At 56.9% G+C, this 17374-nt stretch overlaps 1 protein-coding gene across 1 annotated transcript; it reads right to left on the bottom strand.

Annotated features, from left to right (window-relative positions):
• Positions 1 to 346: 346 nt before the first annotated feature.
• On the bottom strand, positions 347 to 16186 carry CANT1 (calcium activated nucleotidase 1). The gene is made up of 4 exons (XM_082860891.1): positions 16098 to 16186; positions 5410 to 6062; positions 3431 to 3634; positions 347 to 2578 (listed from the first exon to the last, which is right to left on the bottom strand). The coding sequence occupies exons 2-4, from the start codon at positions 6038 to 6040 to the stop codon at positions 2208 to 2210; spliced, it is 1206 nt and encodes a 401-aa protein (XP_082717017.1). The 5' UTR covers positions 6041 to 6062; positions 16098 to 16186; the 3' UTR covers positions 347 to 2207.
• Between the last annotated feature and the right edge of the window lie 1188 nt (positions 16187 to 17374).

The raw sequence follows: 17374 nt of genomic DNA on the forward strand, positions 1-17374 counted from the left end.
CCGGGGAAGTCCCAGAGCCTATATTCTTAACCACTCTGACCAAAAGAGCATCTTCAGACTTGGGGAAAAGTTGGACTGGATGATTCAGTTTCCAAAAAGTCTCCTCGACTGCAAAGGTCCATGGGTCCCTATCCTGTGAACTCCCACAGCACATCAGCCATCCTGTGTCAAGAAGGCTTCTGGCTTGTTCCTTGCCAGGACCCCCTCTTCACCCCCACAGGGAGCGCACCCTTCACTGAGCCCCTGTGTGAATCAGCTCTCATATCCGCTGGGGCAGCGCCAAAAGACAACACAGACCAGGAGACAAAGAGAATACACTTTATTGTTTCCAAAACAATGGCTCCAGTAGGAAGGAACACAATCATTATGCTTACAGCAGCGAATACAGGGGGGAAAGGCTAGCTTTAAAATATTTGAAAATCACTGTGTGAAAATGGTGCTTCTGGGCACCTGAGTCTTGGATCTCAACTCAGTGACTGTCCCCAGTCCTCCAATCTTCCTAATTCCATCTTTGTATTTTTAATATCACACAGCCCTGATGTCATTCATGGATGTTTATCAAGGAGGCGTGTCAGGGAGCCCAGCTGGGCAAAGTCAGAAAAGACTTGGGCCTTCAGACTGTGTCCAATGGGAGCTGAGTTCCAGAGAAACATGTCACGTTCAAAGGTTTGTTTTCTGTTCTTTTGCTGTTTCTTTTACAGTGGAAGAAACAGACAACCAGCACAAGAATGAGGGATCCTTCCTGGGTTCCCTCCTAGCATCTGTATTAAAGTTTCAAAGCGGGAAAAGTCTGCGAGACAGGGGGTCCACACAGTAGCAGCCAGGGCCTACAACACAGCCCTTCCCAGCCATCAGGAACCCTACATCCTCCTGAGGGGTGAGGTAGCTTCTGGGCGAGGGGGCGCCGTGGGCTGATGGCAATGGCCCTTCTAGGCTCTGGTCCTGGCTGACCTCTGTCCCAAACCCTCCGCCTTTACCCTGGAGCGTGGAGAAGAGGCCACAGGTACTGAGACACACCAAGGTTTCTGTGAAGAGTTTCCAGGAAGAAGAGGCTGAGGAGAAATAAAAGGCTAGGACAGAAACCACAGGGCCAGGCAGGCCTCGCCCACAGCCTCCAGGGTAAGGGAGCCCCAGTGCCTGGGGCAGGGTGTAGGCTCGCCAGAACCCAGGGCCCCACTTGACTCAGGAAATACAAATTCAAGTCATTCATGCAAGTCTTCCAAGGAAAGGCAATTTCTGATAATTGCTAGAAAACAGCAATGTATCCTTATCCTTATCTTTGTATCCTTTGACCAAGGACTTAGAAGGGGTTGAAAACTTGCCTGACCAACTGTAACTGCTTAATTACCATTTCCTTCACTGCTGGGATTGAATTTATTAACTACAAGACTTTGTTCTGATAAGATTTGCCAATTCCATTTTATAAGAAAGGAAATTACTTTAATTAATATAAGTTAATAGTAAAACTTCAAAGTGCTACACAGCCGCAGAATTTTCCTGAAGGCAGAAAACGGGGTCGGTCACTTGAATGGAGAAGTTTGATGGGGGCGTAGATGGTGGGCCTGCGTCCCCTCTTGCAGCACTTTGGGCACCTGCGGCGTTCCCGGAGGCCTGCCCTCGCTCTCACGGCCCTGTGATGTCCTGTAGCGTAAACAGGTTCTTTTCCAGGGGTCTGGAGGGGTGGATTTAATGCCCGGGGCTCACGAGGAAGGAAGAGAAGGGGGCAGCCCAGGAGCACCTAACTGGCAGGCCTGCTTCAGACTCACTGCTGTGTTCGCAGAAGGGGCACAGTGCTTGACACACAGTAGGAGCTCAAGAAATATTTATTGAACAAAAGAAGAAATGGAGAGAAAAGAAAGGTAGGTCGGATGGAAGAAAGGGCTGAATCAGAGGATGGGCCCCAAATTAAGATGCCTGCAATGACTAGATTATACCACCAGATGGCAGTGCAGGGAAATGTCCGGCCTGCAGTCCCAAGACCCCCGCCCCTTCCCCTCTGAGAAGCCACACCTCAGGCTGGGACTGAGCTCCCAATTCTGGAAATCTCTAAGCCAGGTATACACCTCAGAGTTCGAGGAAAAACATAAAAAAGCAAAACTAAACATCACATAAAAGTGCAGTCCTCGGGGTTTTATAAAATTTGAGTCCTGACGTAGCTTAAAACTGTCCACCCCCCAGCCTTGCTCCTCGTCTTGATTTTTCCCAGTTTAGATGAACTCTATGCCCTCATACTTCACACTCCCGATCTTGGTCTCGGGCAGGAGGAAGCGTCCGTCGAGCGTGAAGGCCATGATATAGGTGGCGATCTGGCCGCTGTCCTCCTCGGACTTGAGGGCCACGATGATCTGGTCATCGGTGTTGGGGATGAACTTGAAGGAGGAGAAGCCGTGCGTGGGGACCACCGCCCCCACGTGGCTGACGGAGATGTCGCCGAAGTCCTGCGCAGCACTCAGCAGCAGGTTGGTGCCCCTGCGCTCGTCATCCTCCTCACTGTAGCGCTCATGGCTGGCGCGGCGCGGCAGGAAGAACCAGCGCTGCAGTGTGTCGCTCCAGCAGGCAGACTCGTGGATGAGGTAGCCTGGGGACACACAGACCGGTCACCGCCCACCCTCCCCAGAGCCAGGGCGGCCTCGCCCCTGCACACAGACCCTCGAGCGGCCCGGCACCGGCAGCGTCACCGTCATCTTTTCTTTAGGTTTCCATGTGCCTTTGCTCCCACCTGTCCAGAGTGACTGAGCCCGGGACAGCAGCACAGAGCCCGCGGGGCCGCGCTGAGTCTCTGCTGCGCCACTCTCTGGCCACCCTTCCTCGCCGGCTTCCCCAGCGCTGCCGAGTAGCCATGGCTGCAAGGTCTGTCTGTATTTCGCCTCCTTGGTGCTACTCAAGTGGCGCAAAGGAGAGCGCCAGGGGAAGAGGCACGAGGAACACGCAGGTCCGATCTGTGAAGATGGATCAGGGCAGGTGGGGAGAGGCTGCCTCGAAGCAGAAAAGTATGGGAAGTGAGCCTATCTGGGCATGAAGCCATGTCCTCAGTCACATGCCCCAGGCCTAGAGGTGACCAGGCCGCTCTAAGCACCACCATCCCCACTACAAACCATGACTCTTGGAAACGAGGGCAAAGAAGCAAAGCTCTGTGCACCTGCTCCCACCACGTCAGATGCGAGGCCTGACCCCAGGGTGGCGACCGGGAGGACGCTGTAGACGGGGCTGCTGTCTGAGCCTGCCGGGTCGTCTGTCTGGGTGAGTCGGGGTGAGAGAAAAAATGTCTCATTGGCCCCTGAACCCAGTGGCCTGGTGGGAGCAACCGTCAGAGACAGCTGAATCGTCAAACAAGGAAGAAGCGAAGCCCATGCTCAGCAAGCAACACGTGGAGGCTGCATGCTCGCAGCCACCCGTTTGCGCAGCGCCCGCTCGCGGGCCTGGCTCTCACCTGGCGGCCGGATCCCAGCAGCAGCCCGCAGGGCGTTGTAGCTGGACACCCAGTTCTCGTGGTCCACGCTGCCCCTGCAGCCCACCACCTTCACCCACTCCGGGTTCTCGTTCAGCACCTCCCCCGTGGCGGTGGTCCATTCCTTGCCCAGGCCGCCCACATACAGATGCTCGTCCTTCACAGCCAGCCACTCGGCTTTGAAGCCTGGGGACAGGGAGACAGGGGGCGGGCCTGAGGCAACGGCCAGCCCTCTGCTGGCCTGGCTCCGTGTGTCTGGTCAGGCAAGAGCAGAGAGCCCTCTGGGTCCGCAGCCTTGGGTGTCAGAGGTCCCTGGGGGCGGCGACAAGAGAGCAGAGGCCAGGCCAGCCTGCTGGGAGCTCCACCCCAGAGGGTAGGCGGTTGGGATCCTCTCAGCGCTGACCCCACGGCATTCACGAGGCGCAGATGGGCGCCACCTCTGCCTGCTGCCTCTCCCTTCTCTCTCCCGGCCCTCCGGAGCCCCCACATCTTCCTCCCAAACTCACCCCAGAAACCCTGCTGGGACCACCCGCCTCACAACCCACGTGAACCCTGCTGCGCCCTGCACAGCCAGAAAGGCCCACCCTCCACTCACAAATCTCCGCGGACCCCAAGCTCCCTGTTTCTCGAGCCATCAGCCCCGACTCAGACTACGCCCAATCCTAGGAAAGTGTAGGGAAGTGTCAGTCGCACAGAACGCGCCTGCGGTCCTTGAGGCCACACCTGACACATCCCTGAGTCAACTTTGTGCAGGCGGCCAGAGCTAAGCGGGGCTTGGCGCGGGGGCTCACGGTAGCCACGCCAAACAGTATTTGTTTTCTTAGACGGATTTACTTACTATGAGCTTAGTTTTGAAGGCTGTGTGGGTGCTTTGTTCTTCTAGCGTATTCTCACCTGTTCCTACACCGTGCTCTAAATTGTGCTTGCTTCGCAAATGTTTTGCAAATTTCCTGCCAGCCCGAGGAGCTGGGGCTGCAACCCTCCCTGCAAGATGCTTCTCTGCAGGTGGCTCTGGATGACGGACCACAGGGCAACCCTGAGCTCCCTTTATCCAAGGGGCAAACAGAACTACTGGATGGTGCCCTACACGCCCTGACAGCCTGAGGCAGGAAGCGGACAGCCAATGCTTTCAATAAAACGGTGGCTGAGATAGTCCTGCCAACCTGCCCAGACTTGAGCACTTGGGAGAGATTTTTATCACCAGGAGAGGGGGAGGAAGAGGGGCGGGGTAGGGCCTGGCAGCGGCCCAGGGAGTTAATGCGATTCCTCCTTTGACCTCAGGCGCCTGCGGTGGAGTTTGGCTTTCTAGAAGGTGCGGACCCACCCAAGGGCACAGGCACACGCAGAAGTTGGTGCCAACTCTCCTGCCGCCCTGTCCGAAGGCTCTGGGCACTCAGGCTCCCTCTCGCAGCTCTCCTATCCACCTGCTGGCAAACAGCAGAGCAGTGGGGCACAGCCGATGCCAGAGGTCCAGATTCCACTCAAGGGGTGGGGGGCGGTCACTGCTGCTCACACAGACCTTCCTTCTGCTGGGTTTTCAGAAAGGAGACGTCTGCTTTTTAATAAAGTCTTGGTTCAAAATGAGAAAATCTGACGACCCGGCTTTAAAGGTGAGGCATGTGGAGGGTGCAGGACGCAGAAAGGGGTGGTTCCTGGGGGCAGTGAGAGCAGCGGCGGCGGAGCCCAGCCCCGCTCCTGGAGAGGCCCTGCCTCCCCCGCAGGCCCCCAGCAGAAGCTCGCGCTCCTGGACACAGATTTGGTCCGAGGTCTCGGAGGCTTCTGCTCACGCTCTGGGGGCCGCAGGTCAGAGGCAGGGAGGAGACTAGATCTCCCTGACGTCCCCTCCCTCTGGACCCGTGACTGCTTCACTGCACACGTGTGCAAACCAAGCCCGCTGAGGCTGACCCAGGACCTGTCCTCTAGCACTGCAACGAGCCCAGGGGACAGATGGCCCGACTGACCTTTCCCCACGGTTCCGTCGCCGTCGGACAGGATCACCCAGGGCACGGCCTTGGAGCCTTCGATCTGGTAGACAACACCTGTCCGGTCATCCACGGAGTAGAGCTTCCCATTGAAGACAATCAGATCCGACAGCTCCATGCCCCGCCCCTTTTCCGCCAGGTGGGACTCCAGGACCTCGCGGCCTTGGTCCCACTCCACGGCCACCCTGTCCCCACTGTCTGACAGGGTCAGATAGCCCTTCTTCAGGTAACTGACCCAGGTGTTTTCCTCCTGGGCCCTTGACTCCGTGTCCAGGTCGGCAATGACAGCGATTCTGTACCGAGTCCCGCCCGGTGTCCTCTGGGGGGCTGATAGGGGGTAGGTGTCATTGTACCGGTCAGCGGATGCCTGGCCGAGCCTCCAGTTGTGGGCATTGGGCACTGGGGGCCGGCCAGGAGGAGGGCGGTGGGCGTAGAGCAGCCAGAGGACGGCGGCACCCAGGAAGGATGGCAGGATCACCTTCCAGCGGGGGCGGAAGCGGGGGTCTGCGGCCTTGGTCATGGACGCCAGCACGGGAAGGCCCCCCACGCTGATCCGGAGGGAGTGCATAGACTCATTCCATTCCAGGGGGTCGGAGGGCTGGACGGGCATCAGACTGAAGGGCAGGCGGGACCTGCAACCCAGGGGGAAAGGAGAAGTCAGCGACGGGCCAGGCACAGCGCTTCCCACTTCTGTGAGGGTACGCGGTCTGAGGCCGCCTCAACCAGGGTAAAGAGCACTGCCGCGACTCTGTGCCATTACTACTTCCGTGGCTTAAGTAAACCCCGACTCTAGCAGTATCTGTGTTTACTCTTATTCAGCAAGAAGAAAAGTCTTTCCAAAGCAATGTTATTCCATCTCCTCTATCCCAGCTGGCAAGACAGAAAGCTCGGTGAGAGAAGGTTCCGTGTAGGTTCCGTGCTTTGCAATCTTGCGGGAGGGGCAGCACGTGCTGGGGAGTGGGGTGGGGGTCAGGCAGGACAGGGTAACAGAGAGAGTACAGGTCTGCATTTTAATCCAAGGTCACCTCAGCCAAGAAGCCCTCCCTGACGGCTCTGCTCCCGACGACAGCACTCTCCATCCCCTTCCCTGGCATCTGTCACCACCTGACATCATGTTATAGTTATCAGTTTGTTCACCTGTGTCCCCAACTCCTAGAACAGTGCACAGTGCAGACGCATGCTCACTGAGTGAGTAAGCTGTTACTTCCTCCTGGGTTACGTTTCTGTAACATTCAAATGTAAGTATAAAACACATTCAATCCAAACAAAAATAGTTCTGGTTTTGGCAACGTCCGTCCCCTGGCGTCTTTCTGTAATGCAAATGGCTGAGGGACCAGAGTCTGAGGGGCCCTCACCGACTGGAGCCCAGCGTGTCGGCTCCAAGGACAGCGTGCTCGCCACAGCCCATTCCCTGGGCACAGCTCGAGGCACAGCTCCAGAGCGGGTTGTAGCGGCCAGGAACAGCAGCTCCTGTCCCCGGCATAGAGCACGCAGCTCAGCGAGGCCACAGCGGCACCAGGCCGGCGCTGTCTCCGGGGCGGAATCAGCAGAACGCCAGCCCTCGGCCGCTCTCAGTCTCGGCCTCCAGCTGTAACTCAGTAGGTCTCAGCCTGAGAAACTTCCCTCGGGCCATGGAGCATTTCTGCCTTGGCCCCCAAAACAACCAACCGTGTGACTTTCCGTGCAGATGCCCCTCCCTCCACCAGGCAGCAGCTGGGAAGGCTGTGGGGTCTCACGGGGATCTGGCGGCTCTGTGTCACCCCCCACCCTTTGCCCCCCAAATGCAGAGCATGCGGCCCCGCTCCTAGGATGGAAAATCACAGCAACGGGTCCACACGGAAACCAGGCCTTCCCCTTCCCTTGTTTTTTGGACATTCTTAGGTTTCCGCCACAGGGTCAAGTGCAGAAAAGTGACTTCTAAGGAGGAAGCAAGACGCGTGGGGCCCTGCAGAACGGCCTCGGAGCCTTCCTCTCCTTCCCTGGGCACTGGCTCCCAGCTCCCCTCCTGGGAGAGGGCTCCCTTCTCCCCCAGGAAGCAGCCCCCCAAGTTGCCATGCAGCTGCAAGCTGGTCACTGAGGACTCCGCGGGAGAAACAGGAGTCCCAGCCCCTCCTCTGGTCTCGCCAAACCGAGGCTTCAAAAGCACAGCCAGGCCAAAGCTGCCCTGTGCCCACGTCCAGCCCAGCGTCACCACGGAGCTCTCAACTCCTGCATCTCGCCTCCCAGTCAGAATTCTGCCTGGATTTCTAACATGCACTCGCCCACAAATCCTCCCCCCACAGGAACAGAGGTGGTGATGGAGGACGGCCATAACTGCAGTTGCCCTGGTCAAAACTTTCATCGAAACCTTGGGAGGTGGAACTTTCCACCTGAACATACTTTGACAGTAAGTTATGAACCACCACCACCTCGAAAAGCCTAGGCACAGCCCTGGTTCCCCTCCTCGCAGCACCTGCTCCGCCAGCAGGCCCTAGCAATCCGGCCACCCCTCTCCTCCCCATCGGCTCCCATCTGCTCTCACGGCCCCTTCTCACTGCAACCACACAGGCCGCCCTCCAGCCCCTGCTGCCACTCCCCTCCCTGACAGCCACTGGTGCCCCGCAGCCAGTGACACCTGCTATTCAAGCCAGTCCCTCTGGCCACATCATTCCCTGCTTCGTGAGCAAACCCTGGCTACTTACACGACCCCTGCCAGCCCTCACCCCTCCCCAGCGACTGGCCACGCCAGCCTCCCTTCTGTCCCGATGGCCCAGCCGGCCCTCGTCCCCCAGACAGGGCTTGCCATCCTCCCGCCCCGGCTCCTGGCTGTCTCGCTTTCACCTCCTCAGAAGGACTTCCCTGCCCACCCTGTGCCCGCCCACCCTCTACCCCACAGCATCCAGTGCTGAAGGAGTGAAAAATACACCCACTTCCTGAGCAGCCCCTCAGCGTCTTGCCCCTGAGCCCCACCTTAGTTACGCGCAAGCCCATGGCCCTGGATCAGTCCCTGATGGTCGAGTTGCCTCCTGGTCACAGAGCCGCAGGTGCGGTGGACACACTGTCTGCCAGTGAAGATGTGTCGCCATTGCGATGTGGCGTCCTCACCGCCCCCGGTCAACCCTCTCCCCGTCCCTGAGTCACTATCCTCACTGTCACCAGTGATCCTGTCCCATCTTCCACCCACTCGCACCCAGCAGAGAATCTGAGGCCACGGTCCAGGAGCCAGTGGAGCCCGCCGGCCACCCAGCCCTGGTCCGGGAGGAGCGCCTCCTGCTCAGGCTCAGTGCAGCCCTGCCTCCTCTTCTGGTTCCTTCCCGCCATCTGGACTGGTCCAAATCTCCCATCCGAGTCACCGCTCTATCTCCAGATTACACTCGCAGGTACACTGAAAGCGCTCAGTATGTTAGTGGATGAAGGTGAACCCATGAATCTACGAATGAATGGAGAGCCCGCCCCCACCCTGTGACACCTCTGTTCCCCCCCCCCTCACCATCCTGGAACAGCATTCACTCTCCCGTCCATGCCAGGGTCTGCCCCCTGCCCCCGGAGATGACCCACCGACAGGCCTGCTCTGGGGGCCCAGCCCCGAGATCAGCCCGTAGGGTGTCTTGTTGCACCTCCTGCCAGCAGGCACAGGGATGTGAGTTGTGACCTGTCTGTGGTCCTCCTCCTGCCTGTCTCTTCTCAGCCCCCAAGGCTGGCCCCTTCCCTGCCACCCACCTCTTCTCCTGAATCCACATCTTCCGAGCCTGAATCTTCCCCCGGAATCCAGGCTAGGAGCCCAGCTGCCGAGCTTCCTGTGGCCGGAGCAGGTTCCCCTCAGGAACATACTGCTGGCTGAGGGCACTCCCAGCCCTCAGGGGCCATCCTCAGTCAAAATCACTCACTTCCTCACATCCAGGCAGGTGCCAGGTCCCCTCACCCGTCTGTACCCCAGCTCTGGATTCCCACCCCCACGGCCTCTGCCCTGGTCCTGTCTCACCTTGGCCTCCTGATGACCCAGACCGTCCGGGTCCAACCTGAGTTCTGCCACTTACCAGCCGCATGACCTCAGACAAGTGCCCTGGCTTCTCTGGGCCTCCGTCTCTCCACGTGTGGACTGTGTCTGTGACGTGCTGGCTTCCCAGCGCCACGGCCGCTGGCTCAGATGCTGTAGGCCTTGGCGCTGACTGCCTGCCACTGGCTGGCTGCTTTGTTCCTCACTTTACTAGCACCTTCGCCCACCTGCTGGGGGGGGTGCAGCTTTGCAGGCAAAGCTGGCTAGGTGCCTGCCCATCCCTGCAAGCACCAGGCATGGCTGCAGAGTCAGTGACCTGGACAGCCTGCAAAGCTGAGAATACCCATGCTCTTTCCCCCCCAGGAACAGATCCCCAGGCTAGACCCTCCCCAATCTATCCTGCACACAACTGACAGAAAGATTTTCCTAAAAAGTGAAGCTTTACTAGCCCCCAACGCCTTCCTGCTAAAGGACAAGCTCCGCAGCCTGCAGGGAAAGCCTCATCGCCTCGCGTGCGCTCCCCACACACAGCATGTTGTCTGCGATCCCACGATCCGTGTGCTGAAGCCCTGCCTGGGATGCCTTCTCCACCCGGCCACACGGAACCACCTAGAAGTCCCTGGTTGTCCCATGAGAGTCATGCCTCCGCTGTCCCTTCCCCCTCCTGCCCTGCGTCTATGAAGTGCCCTTCCCCCACCAGTAAGCGTCCCTCCTGCGGGGGGGCTGACTCTGGTCCCAGAGGCACCCAGGCCGAATCCCAGAACCTGTGACTGTCTCCTTCTACGGCAACAGAGACTCTGCAGATGAGAGCAAGTCAAGGGCCTTGCAATGGGGAGATTATCCAGGTGGGGCCGCAAATGTGACATGTCACGGAAGGGAGACAGAGGGAGACTCGATGACTAAGAAGAGGCCCACAGCCAAGAAACGCGGGGGACCCCCAGAAGCTGGAAAGAGGAGAGGACGGATTGCCCCCTGGCGCCTTCAGTGGGAGCGTGGCCTTGCCCACACCATGATTTCAGCCCAGTGAAATGACATTCAGATGGACTTCTGGCCTCCAGAACTACGAGGGCCAGTGAAGATGTGTCACCATGTGTTCTTTTCAGCCAGCAAGTTTGTGGTGATCTGTCAGGGCAGCCCTAGAAACCAACGCACCCCTGATGTGCCTGCCGCGCCTCTGTGTGAGGCCTCTCTCTGGGCAGGGGCTCTGCCATCTGTCTGGCTGCGATCCGGTCCACAGCCTCCCCACTTGACTCTGAGCCCAGGAGCGAAGGGGCTCTGCTCAGTCAGGTTGGCTCCCAAGACCTAAGGACACCTGGGGTTCGATCATCTTTTGTTAAATAAACAATCATTCAATTGCTCTCAGTGACAGGAGAACTCAGGCTGCCTTCCAGAAAATCCCTTTAGCTTCACCACTGGATCAAAGCCCAACCTTGGTCTCCATCCCTCCTTTAGGATCCCAAGGAATTACTTTTATTTTGTAGAAAAGAAAGTTTACAATCACATGCATTTTCACGCCATGCCACGGTCTGCTGGTTTATCACCTAAAACTGATGGCGAGCTGCCTGTAGTGTCTTGTTGCTGGAGGTCTGGTGCCAAGCGAGAGCTTGCATTTTCATTAAAAAACCAAACCAAACCAAACCAAACCACGAGAACCAAGAGAAACGAGCCAGCGCAGGTGAGAGGTGAAATGGACAAAGGTGCTCCCAGTAGGGCCGGGCTGACGCTTCTCCCCCTGCCCACGCACCTCCAAACACTACGCAGGTTAAATGTCTCCTTTAGTGTAACAAAAGTTTGTCAGTCCCACCACGTGCAGCATGATGGGCTGACTTTATATAACCCGGGAAACTGGAACCGAGTTGCTGCAGTAAAAAGTCACAGGCTCTTTCACCAGCCAGACTCGCCTGTTGAGGGGCCCTGCAGCCAAGTCCTCTCCTGCTCAGAAACCCCAGGGCACGGCACCCCTGCTGGCTTCCTTCTCCATCGCCATCCCCACTGCAACATCCACAGAAATAAGTCGCTGATTGTCAAGGGGCAACAACCATCCAGGAGGCTCAAGTCCTAATTTCCTTCCCGGTCCCCCCTCTTTAGGGTGGGTATCAAGAACGGCTCACTGACACTCATGCTTTTCCGGTTTCTGTCAAACTTCCTTAGAAAACAGGCCTGAAACAGCCAGGGGTGGCATTGGGGTCTGTCCACTTGCTAGTGGGTTCCCAGGCCCAAGGAAGGCGGTACGACCTCTTCCTGCATGTCTGTCCAGGGTGACGCCACCTCCCCAACCCAGAAGCAGGAGCCCCTCCGAGGTGTGGTTACGGTTAAGAATGAGGACGGGCTCCGACACCCCTACCTCCACGGGCCATCCTTGCGCCTTTCGCCACTGGACTTAGCAGGGCTTAGACAAAAGCGGGCGGCAACTCTGGACACAGCTGAGGGCCTCTTTCTGTAGCTTCCTTTAGGAACACGGGTGTGACAGGTGGCAGGGCAAACAGGTTTAGTGACAGCTGCCAGGGCAAAACTCCTCCCCTTCAGGATCTAGGGAGGCAGGAAGCTACAGGAGGCCCCTCCCAGCTCCCTGTCGCCCAGAGTGGCGGCCACTCTCCTCCCAGCCTCTCACTCCTGCAGAGCAGCTGCCTTCCCTTCCCTGCCTTGGTCTCTGATCTGAAGGGTCCCGGAGAGCGGCATCCAGACAGCAGACGGGCCTCAGAGTTCCTGCTCTGCTCACTGCCCAAGGGCACTTCCTGGTTAGAAAGTCAAGAGCTAATCCCGTCGACATCACTGACTCTTTGGGGCTGCAAAGACAGAGGCCAAGGGCTTCAAAGCCGCAGCGAGACAGCATCTCAAAGGATGCGGGTGATGTGTCTCAGCTCCTTGAGAATGTGACCTGATTCATGGCATTCTTCTGTTCTGGACTCGCCAAGGCTTACTATTTTGTATTTGAAAAGTCCATTTCAAATTTGGACAGGGTGGGCAGCAGAAGGAAACCAGGGAGGAAGGAAAAGGTCCCAGTAGTCCAGTATGTCCTTTAGGGACTCCTGAGGTCAGGGCTGACTCTGCGTGCTACCTAACTCTGCACCTCCCCTGACTCCTCTCCTTCTCTGCAAACAGGCATTCACAACTGCTTACTGAATCCAGTTAAATACACTTTGAGATAACTTAGTTTTCAGCCCTCTGTCTTGTTTTGAAGTCGCTACCCAAGAGGAGTGAGTTCGTTTTCTGCTGCTGCTGTGACAAATCACTGCAGACTCAGCAGCTTAAACACCACAAACTTTTTAGTCTTGCAGGACAGAAGTCTGACGTGGGTCTCACTAAAATCAAGGGCTGTGTCCCCTCCTGAGGGGCTGGTGGAGAATCTGCTTCCTGGCCTTTTCCAGCTTCTCATGGCCGTCCACATTTCACGGCCCCCTCCTCTACCTTCAAAGCCGGCAATATTGCATCCCTCTAGCCTTCCTGCCATCATTTCCCTCTGAAGTTCTCCTGTCTCCCTCTTCCACTTTTAAAGACCCTGTGATTACACTGGGACCACCTGAATAATCCAGGATGATTTCCCTATTTAAAGGTTGCCGGTTAACAAGCTTAATTCTGTCTGCTACCTTAATCTCCCTTCGTCACGTGATACATTTGTAGATTCTGGGGGGTCAGGATGTGGACACCTTGGGGGGGCATTATTCTGCCAACCACAAGGAGGGAGACAGGGAAAGAACCTCCAGCTTTTCCCAAGGGGCAGGGCCATTCACACATGGCTCTGTCTCTGGGGCAGGCGGCACAGTGTCAGGTCCATCCACAGTTCTGCAGTTATCCCACCACAGTAGGGCTGCGTGAGCTTCAGTTGTATCGTTAATGTTATACTTGGAGGATTTTTAGCAAAAAGTTATCTTCCCAGTTGGAAGTGAGGTCCCAAACAAAACCACACATCATTGGGGTTGCTTCCCAGAGAGCCCACAAATATGGGGACACAATCACCCCACGATCGACCTGAGTCAGGGCTTGCTCCCACAGTGGAGGTGCACTTGCAAGAACCCATCTTCTCCCCCACCTTTCTCAGTGGCCATCATCACTGGGACTCATTCAACCCTTGGGACCCCTTGGAGCCCTTCTGGGTGGGCTCCAACCTCACCCTCACTCTCACACCGCCAGTAACCGTAGCTGCATCTGGTCTGGCCTCGTCTGCACACTGCCATCTGGAGCCCTACTCCGGCCTCATTCCCCACGACCCATCCTGCCGGCTGAGCACGAATGGAAGTAGGGCTCTGCTTCAGAACCTGGAGCTGTGAGTTCCACTTAGTGACTGGACTTACTACAGAGAAACACGTAGGATTCAAAAAAAAAAAAAAAAAAACTGTAGAAAAAGAGAAAACCGAACATCTTCCCAAACAGATTTCTCTATTATCAGGATTATTTTTTCCTAATTGATCACCTTGGTCTAATAAAAAGGAAAATCAACATAAAAGTCCTTAAAGATCAATATGAAAGTTTTAGATTCCCCTAATGTTGGCATTTAATAAGATCTTTCCGGGAATCTCCACAGTCCGGAGTGTTACTGGAGGGAAAAGAATAATCACTGGCTTTTTTTTTTTTTCTGTGTCCTAGGTACCATTCCACAAACATCTGAACAATAGAGAAATGACTTCCTTATCATAGTGCAGAGCTATTTCAGGACTCTGGACCACATTCCCAGAGCTGAGATACTCTTGTTTTTGAAGGAGAAAACACTAGGGCATTGATCCACCTACCCCACCCCCCCCCCACCCCCCGCCCGCCCACAGCTGCCATGAGGATGGCCACATTGCTGCCTGGGAAGTCCCGCGACTCAGATGAAAGGGGCGTGTGTCTGCGGCAGCCTCCAAGTGCTCACCTCAAAGGCCACATTCAGGGAGTGGGGTGGACACAGCCGCTCCTCCTGCACCCTGGGTCCCTCCCTCCCTGCCTCTGTGGCTCGGGAATGCCTGGCACATGCTCAGGGTGCCGTCAGACCGGCATGTAAAAAATCCCTCAAGTATCAACGGTCTAAAGTCTATGACACTGCTGTGGGCTATGAAAAAAAGGTGTGACCTACATTTGGTGAACATCTTTAGGGGGAAGATAGGAGACTTTCAGCTAACAGAAGGTATCAAACGATCAGATCATATGGTGGCACAAAGTATACTCGCACGCACGGGATTTCCTCCACCACCCTGTGACATCACAGTGCCTTCTGTGAGCAGATGAGAAATTTGGATGAGAAAGAGTGAGAAGACAGAGAATCCTGTTCCCAGACCACTGCAGTGGCCTCATGACAGCTCCTGAACAAATCTACACTTCCCCTGAGTCCTCTCCCGAAGACACTCTCAGGACGCAGCCCCTACCAAGTGCAGAGGGAGGGGCTGGCCAGTCAGTGTGCCTCTCAGGCCGAACAGAGGGCTCATTGAGGCCGGCAGGGAGGGCCCCCCCCCCCCCGGGGAGGCTGCTGGTTGCTCTGGGAGGTGCCCCACCATGCCCACAGGCTCAGGCTGGGCCGTTCCACTGAGAGGCCTGTGGGGTGGGGCTGGGGGCTGGAGGAGGGCCCACAGCCTAATCCAGGAAGATCTTTCTCAATCAAGCTCCTCAAAGGGAGAGGAGGGAGAGGCTGCAGAGACACCCCCCGCCCCAGGCTCCTGAAGGACTGCAGCACTGGCTTCCTTCTCATGGACCCCCCGTGACCCCACGCTTTGGTCAAGTTTTGGTCCTTACACTGAAGAGCCAGCAAGATTCAGTCGACACCAGGAGATGCGCGCTCCCAAACCTACAATCTGTTGAGAACGTGGTGGGAAAAGATGTCAAGCACGTACCGCGAGACAGGCAGGCAAAATGGAGCAAGAGTGCTAAGGGACACTGGTCTCCTGGGGGACACGCAGGTGCCCGGGAAAAGATGTGCCTGGCAGACAGAAGGGTGAGCGCAGGTGCAGGTGCCTGCCAAGCCTAGGGACATGAGGGCAAGGGAGAGGCACCAAGCGGCAAGGATGGGCAAGAGGTGCCTGTCCCAGGGATGGTGCCCATCCAGGCCAGATGGAGGCTGGGAGGAGGGGAGAGGGGAGGATGCACAGTTTGGGTGCAAAAGGAAGAAAAGTGCTGAAGGGAAGGAGAGGAAGGCCTGCTGGGGTGGGGAAGGCTGGCCTGCTGCAGGTATGACAAAGTGCCAGTCAGAGAGGGGAGGGCTCCCTAACTGGTTAGGAGAGGCCCTGCGTAGGTCAGAGGAGCAGCAATGAAATCACAGCAGGCAGGGGAGGGTCGTTCTCAAGGATAGTTAAGCGTCAGAAAGGAAATGCGTCCTTCAGGGTCAGAGGGGGTGATGTCCCACCCTAGTCAGAGCGGGGAGGTGTGCACAAGTCGGGGGTTGGGGCGGGGGGGAGTCTTGCAAGTCTGAGTCCTGCAGTCAGAAAGGGTAGGAGTGCCGCCGTCAGACGGGATAGGTATCTCATAAGTCAGAGGGGGGGAGGTGTCCCGCAAGTCAGAGGAAGTAAGAGTCTTACAAGTCAGAGAGAGGAGGTGTCCGCCACCAGTCGGGAGAAGAGGACAGTTTCTCGAGAGTCAGAGGGAGGCGTCCCACCACAGTCAGCGCGTCAGGGGGCAGGGGCCCCGCTCAGTCAGATGGGGAGGGATCCTGCGGGGCCGGGGTCGGGACGCGGCGGGGTCGGAGGAGGCGGCGGGCGCCGGCGGCCGCGGGCAGGCCGTCACTCACCCGGTGCGGGCTGCCTCCGGGGCCCGCGGGCGGCGGGGCCTCGCTGCGGGAAGTGCCGGGACCTAGCGAGCGGCCGACTTCCGCCCGGCGTGCTCGCCCCGCCTCCGGGCAACACGCTCCCGGCAGCCTCTGCTCTGCGGCTGCGCGCCGGTCGCCGAGTCGGCTGCTGGGAGTTGTAGTTTTTGCTGCTCAGCGAGCGGGTCCGGGAGGAGGAGCCGCCAGCCAGGGGATAGAACGGAGGGAGGGGCGCTGGAGTCTGCGCCCACCCGCAGGCTATCTCCGCTGCGTTATTCCGGAACGTTGGCCAAGGCAAAATGGGAAGGGGGTGGGATGAAGGCTATGAGGAAGGGGTTATCATTCCTCGAGCTGAAATTACAGGACCCCTCTCCTGGAGGCAGAGAAGCGTGGGCCCCTTTCTGCCACCCTCATTCTCGGAGAGCCCCTCTCCTTGGCTCTTCTAATCGGCCACATCGGAATGTTGATCCGTTTCCAAAGCAAAGATCAGATCTACAGGCTGTACTGTCCTGGGAGGTGGAGGGTCCTGGGGATGGGGTGGAGGTTTCGCTGCCACTGGTTGGCAATCAACGAATCCTCTCCCAAATCAGGGTCTCTGATTCATCTCGTTTTGCCAGTCTCCTCCCCAGCCCCCGGGGCTGTTTTAATGGAAGTGTTAAAAGGTATCCTGGCCCTTCACCCCCCAAGTCCTGCAATGTGCCTATTTCAGAAATCCTGAAAAAACCTGGTAGCAGTGGCGCGTCACCCAAGAGCTTGACTAGGAGGGTGCCTCAGTGCTCTGCAGGTCTGCACCTGATTCAGCCTTTCGCTGCCTGCAAACAGCCTCGTGTCTCCCAAGAGCTTACAGATGCACAAGGGAAAAATTCAAATTATATAAATGGTGCACAGTGAAAAACAACCCCCGGTCCCGTTCTGCATTCCCTGCCCAGAGGCAATCACTATTACTAGTTTCTTCCTAGAGGTATTTTATGACACACAAACTAATCATAAACACATATATTAAATTACCTTATTAAAAAAATGGAAATGTGCTGAACATGGTTCTGCATTTCTTTTGGGGGGGGGGAACCTTCTTGAATTCATTTGTTCCATGCACCATATATACTGTTATTATTGTAAATTCTTCAAATCTTTTATTTATTAAGATATCTAAATCTATATATGCCTCCCAGCTTAAGAACTAAAACCTTAGCCCTGTTCTCCTGAAAGCTCTTTTGCTACTCCTCCCTCTTCCCAATTCCCTCCCATCCCAAGAGGTAATC

Source organism: Leucopleurus acutus (genome assembly GCF_964270905.1).
Source record: "Leucopleurus acutus genome assembly, chromosome: 19".
Classification (NCBI taxonomy): Eukaryota; Metazoa; Chordata; class Mammalia; order Artiodactyla; family Delphinidae; genus Leucopleurus; species Leucopleurus acutus.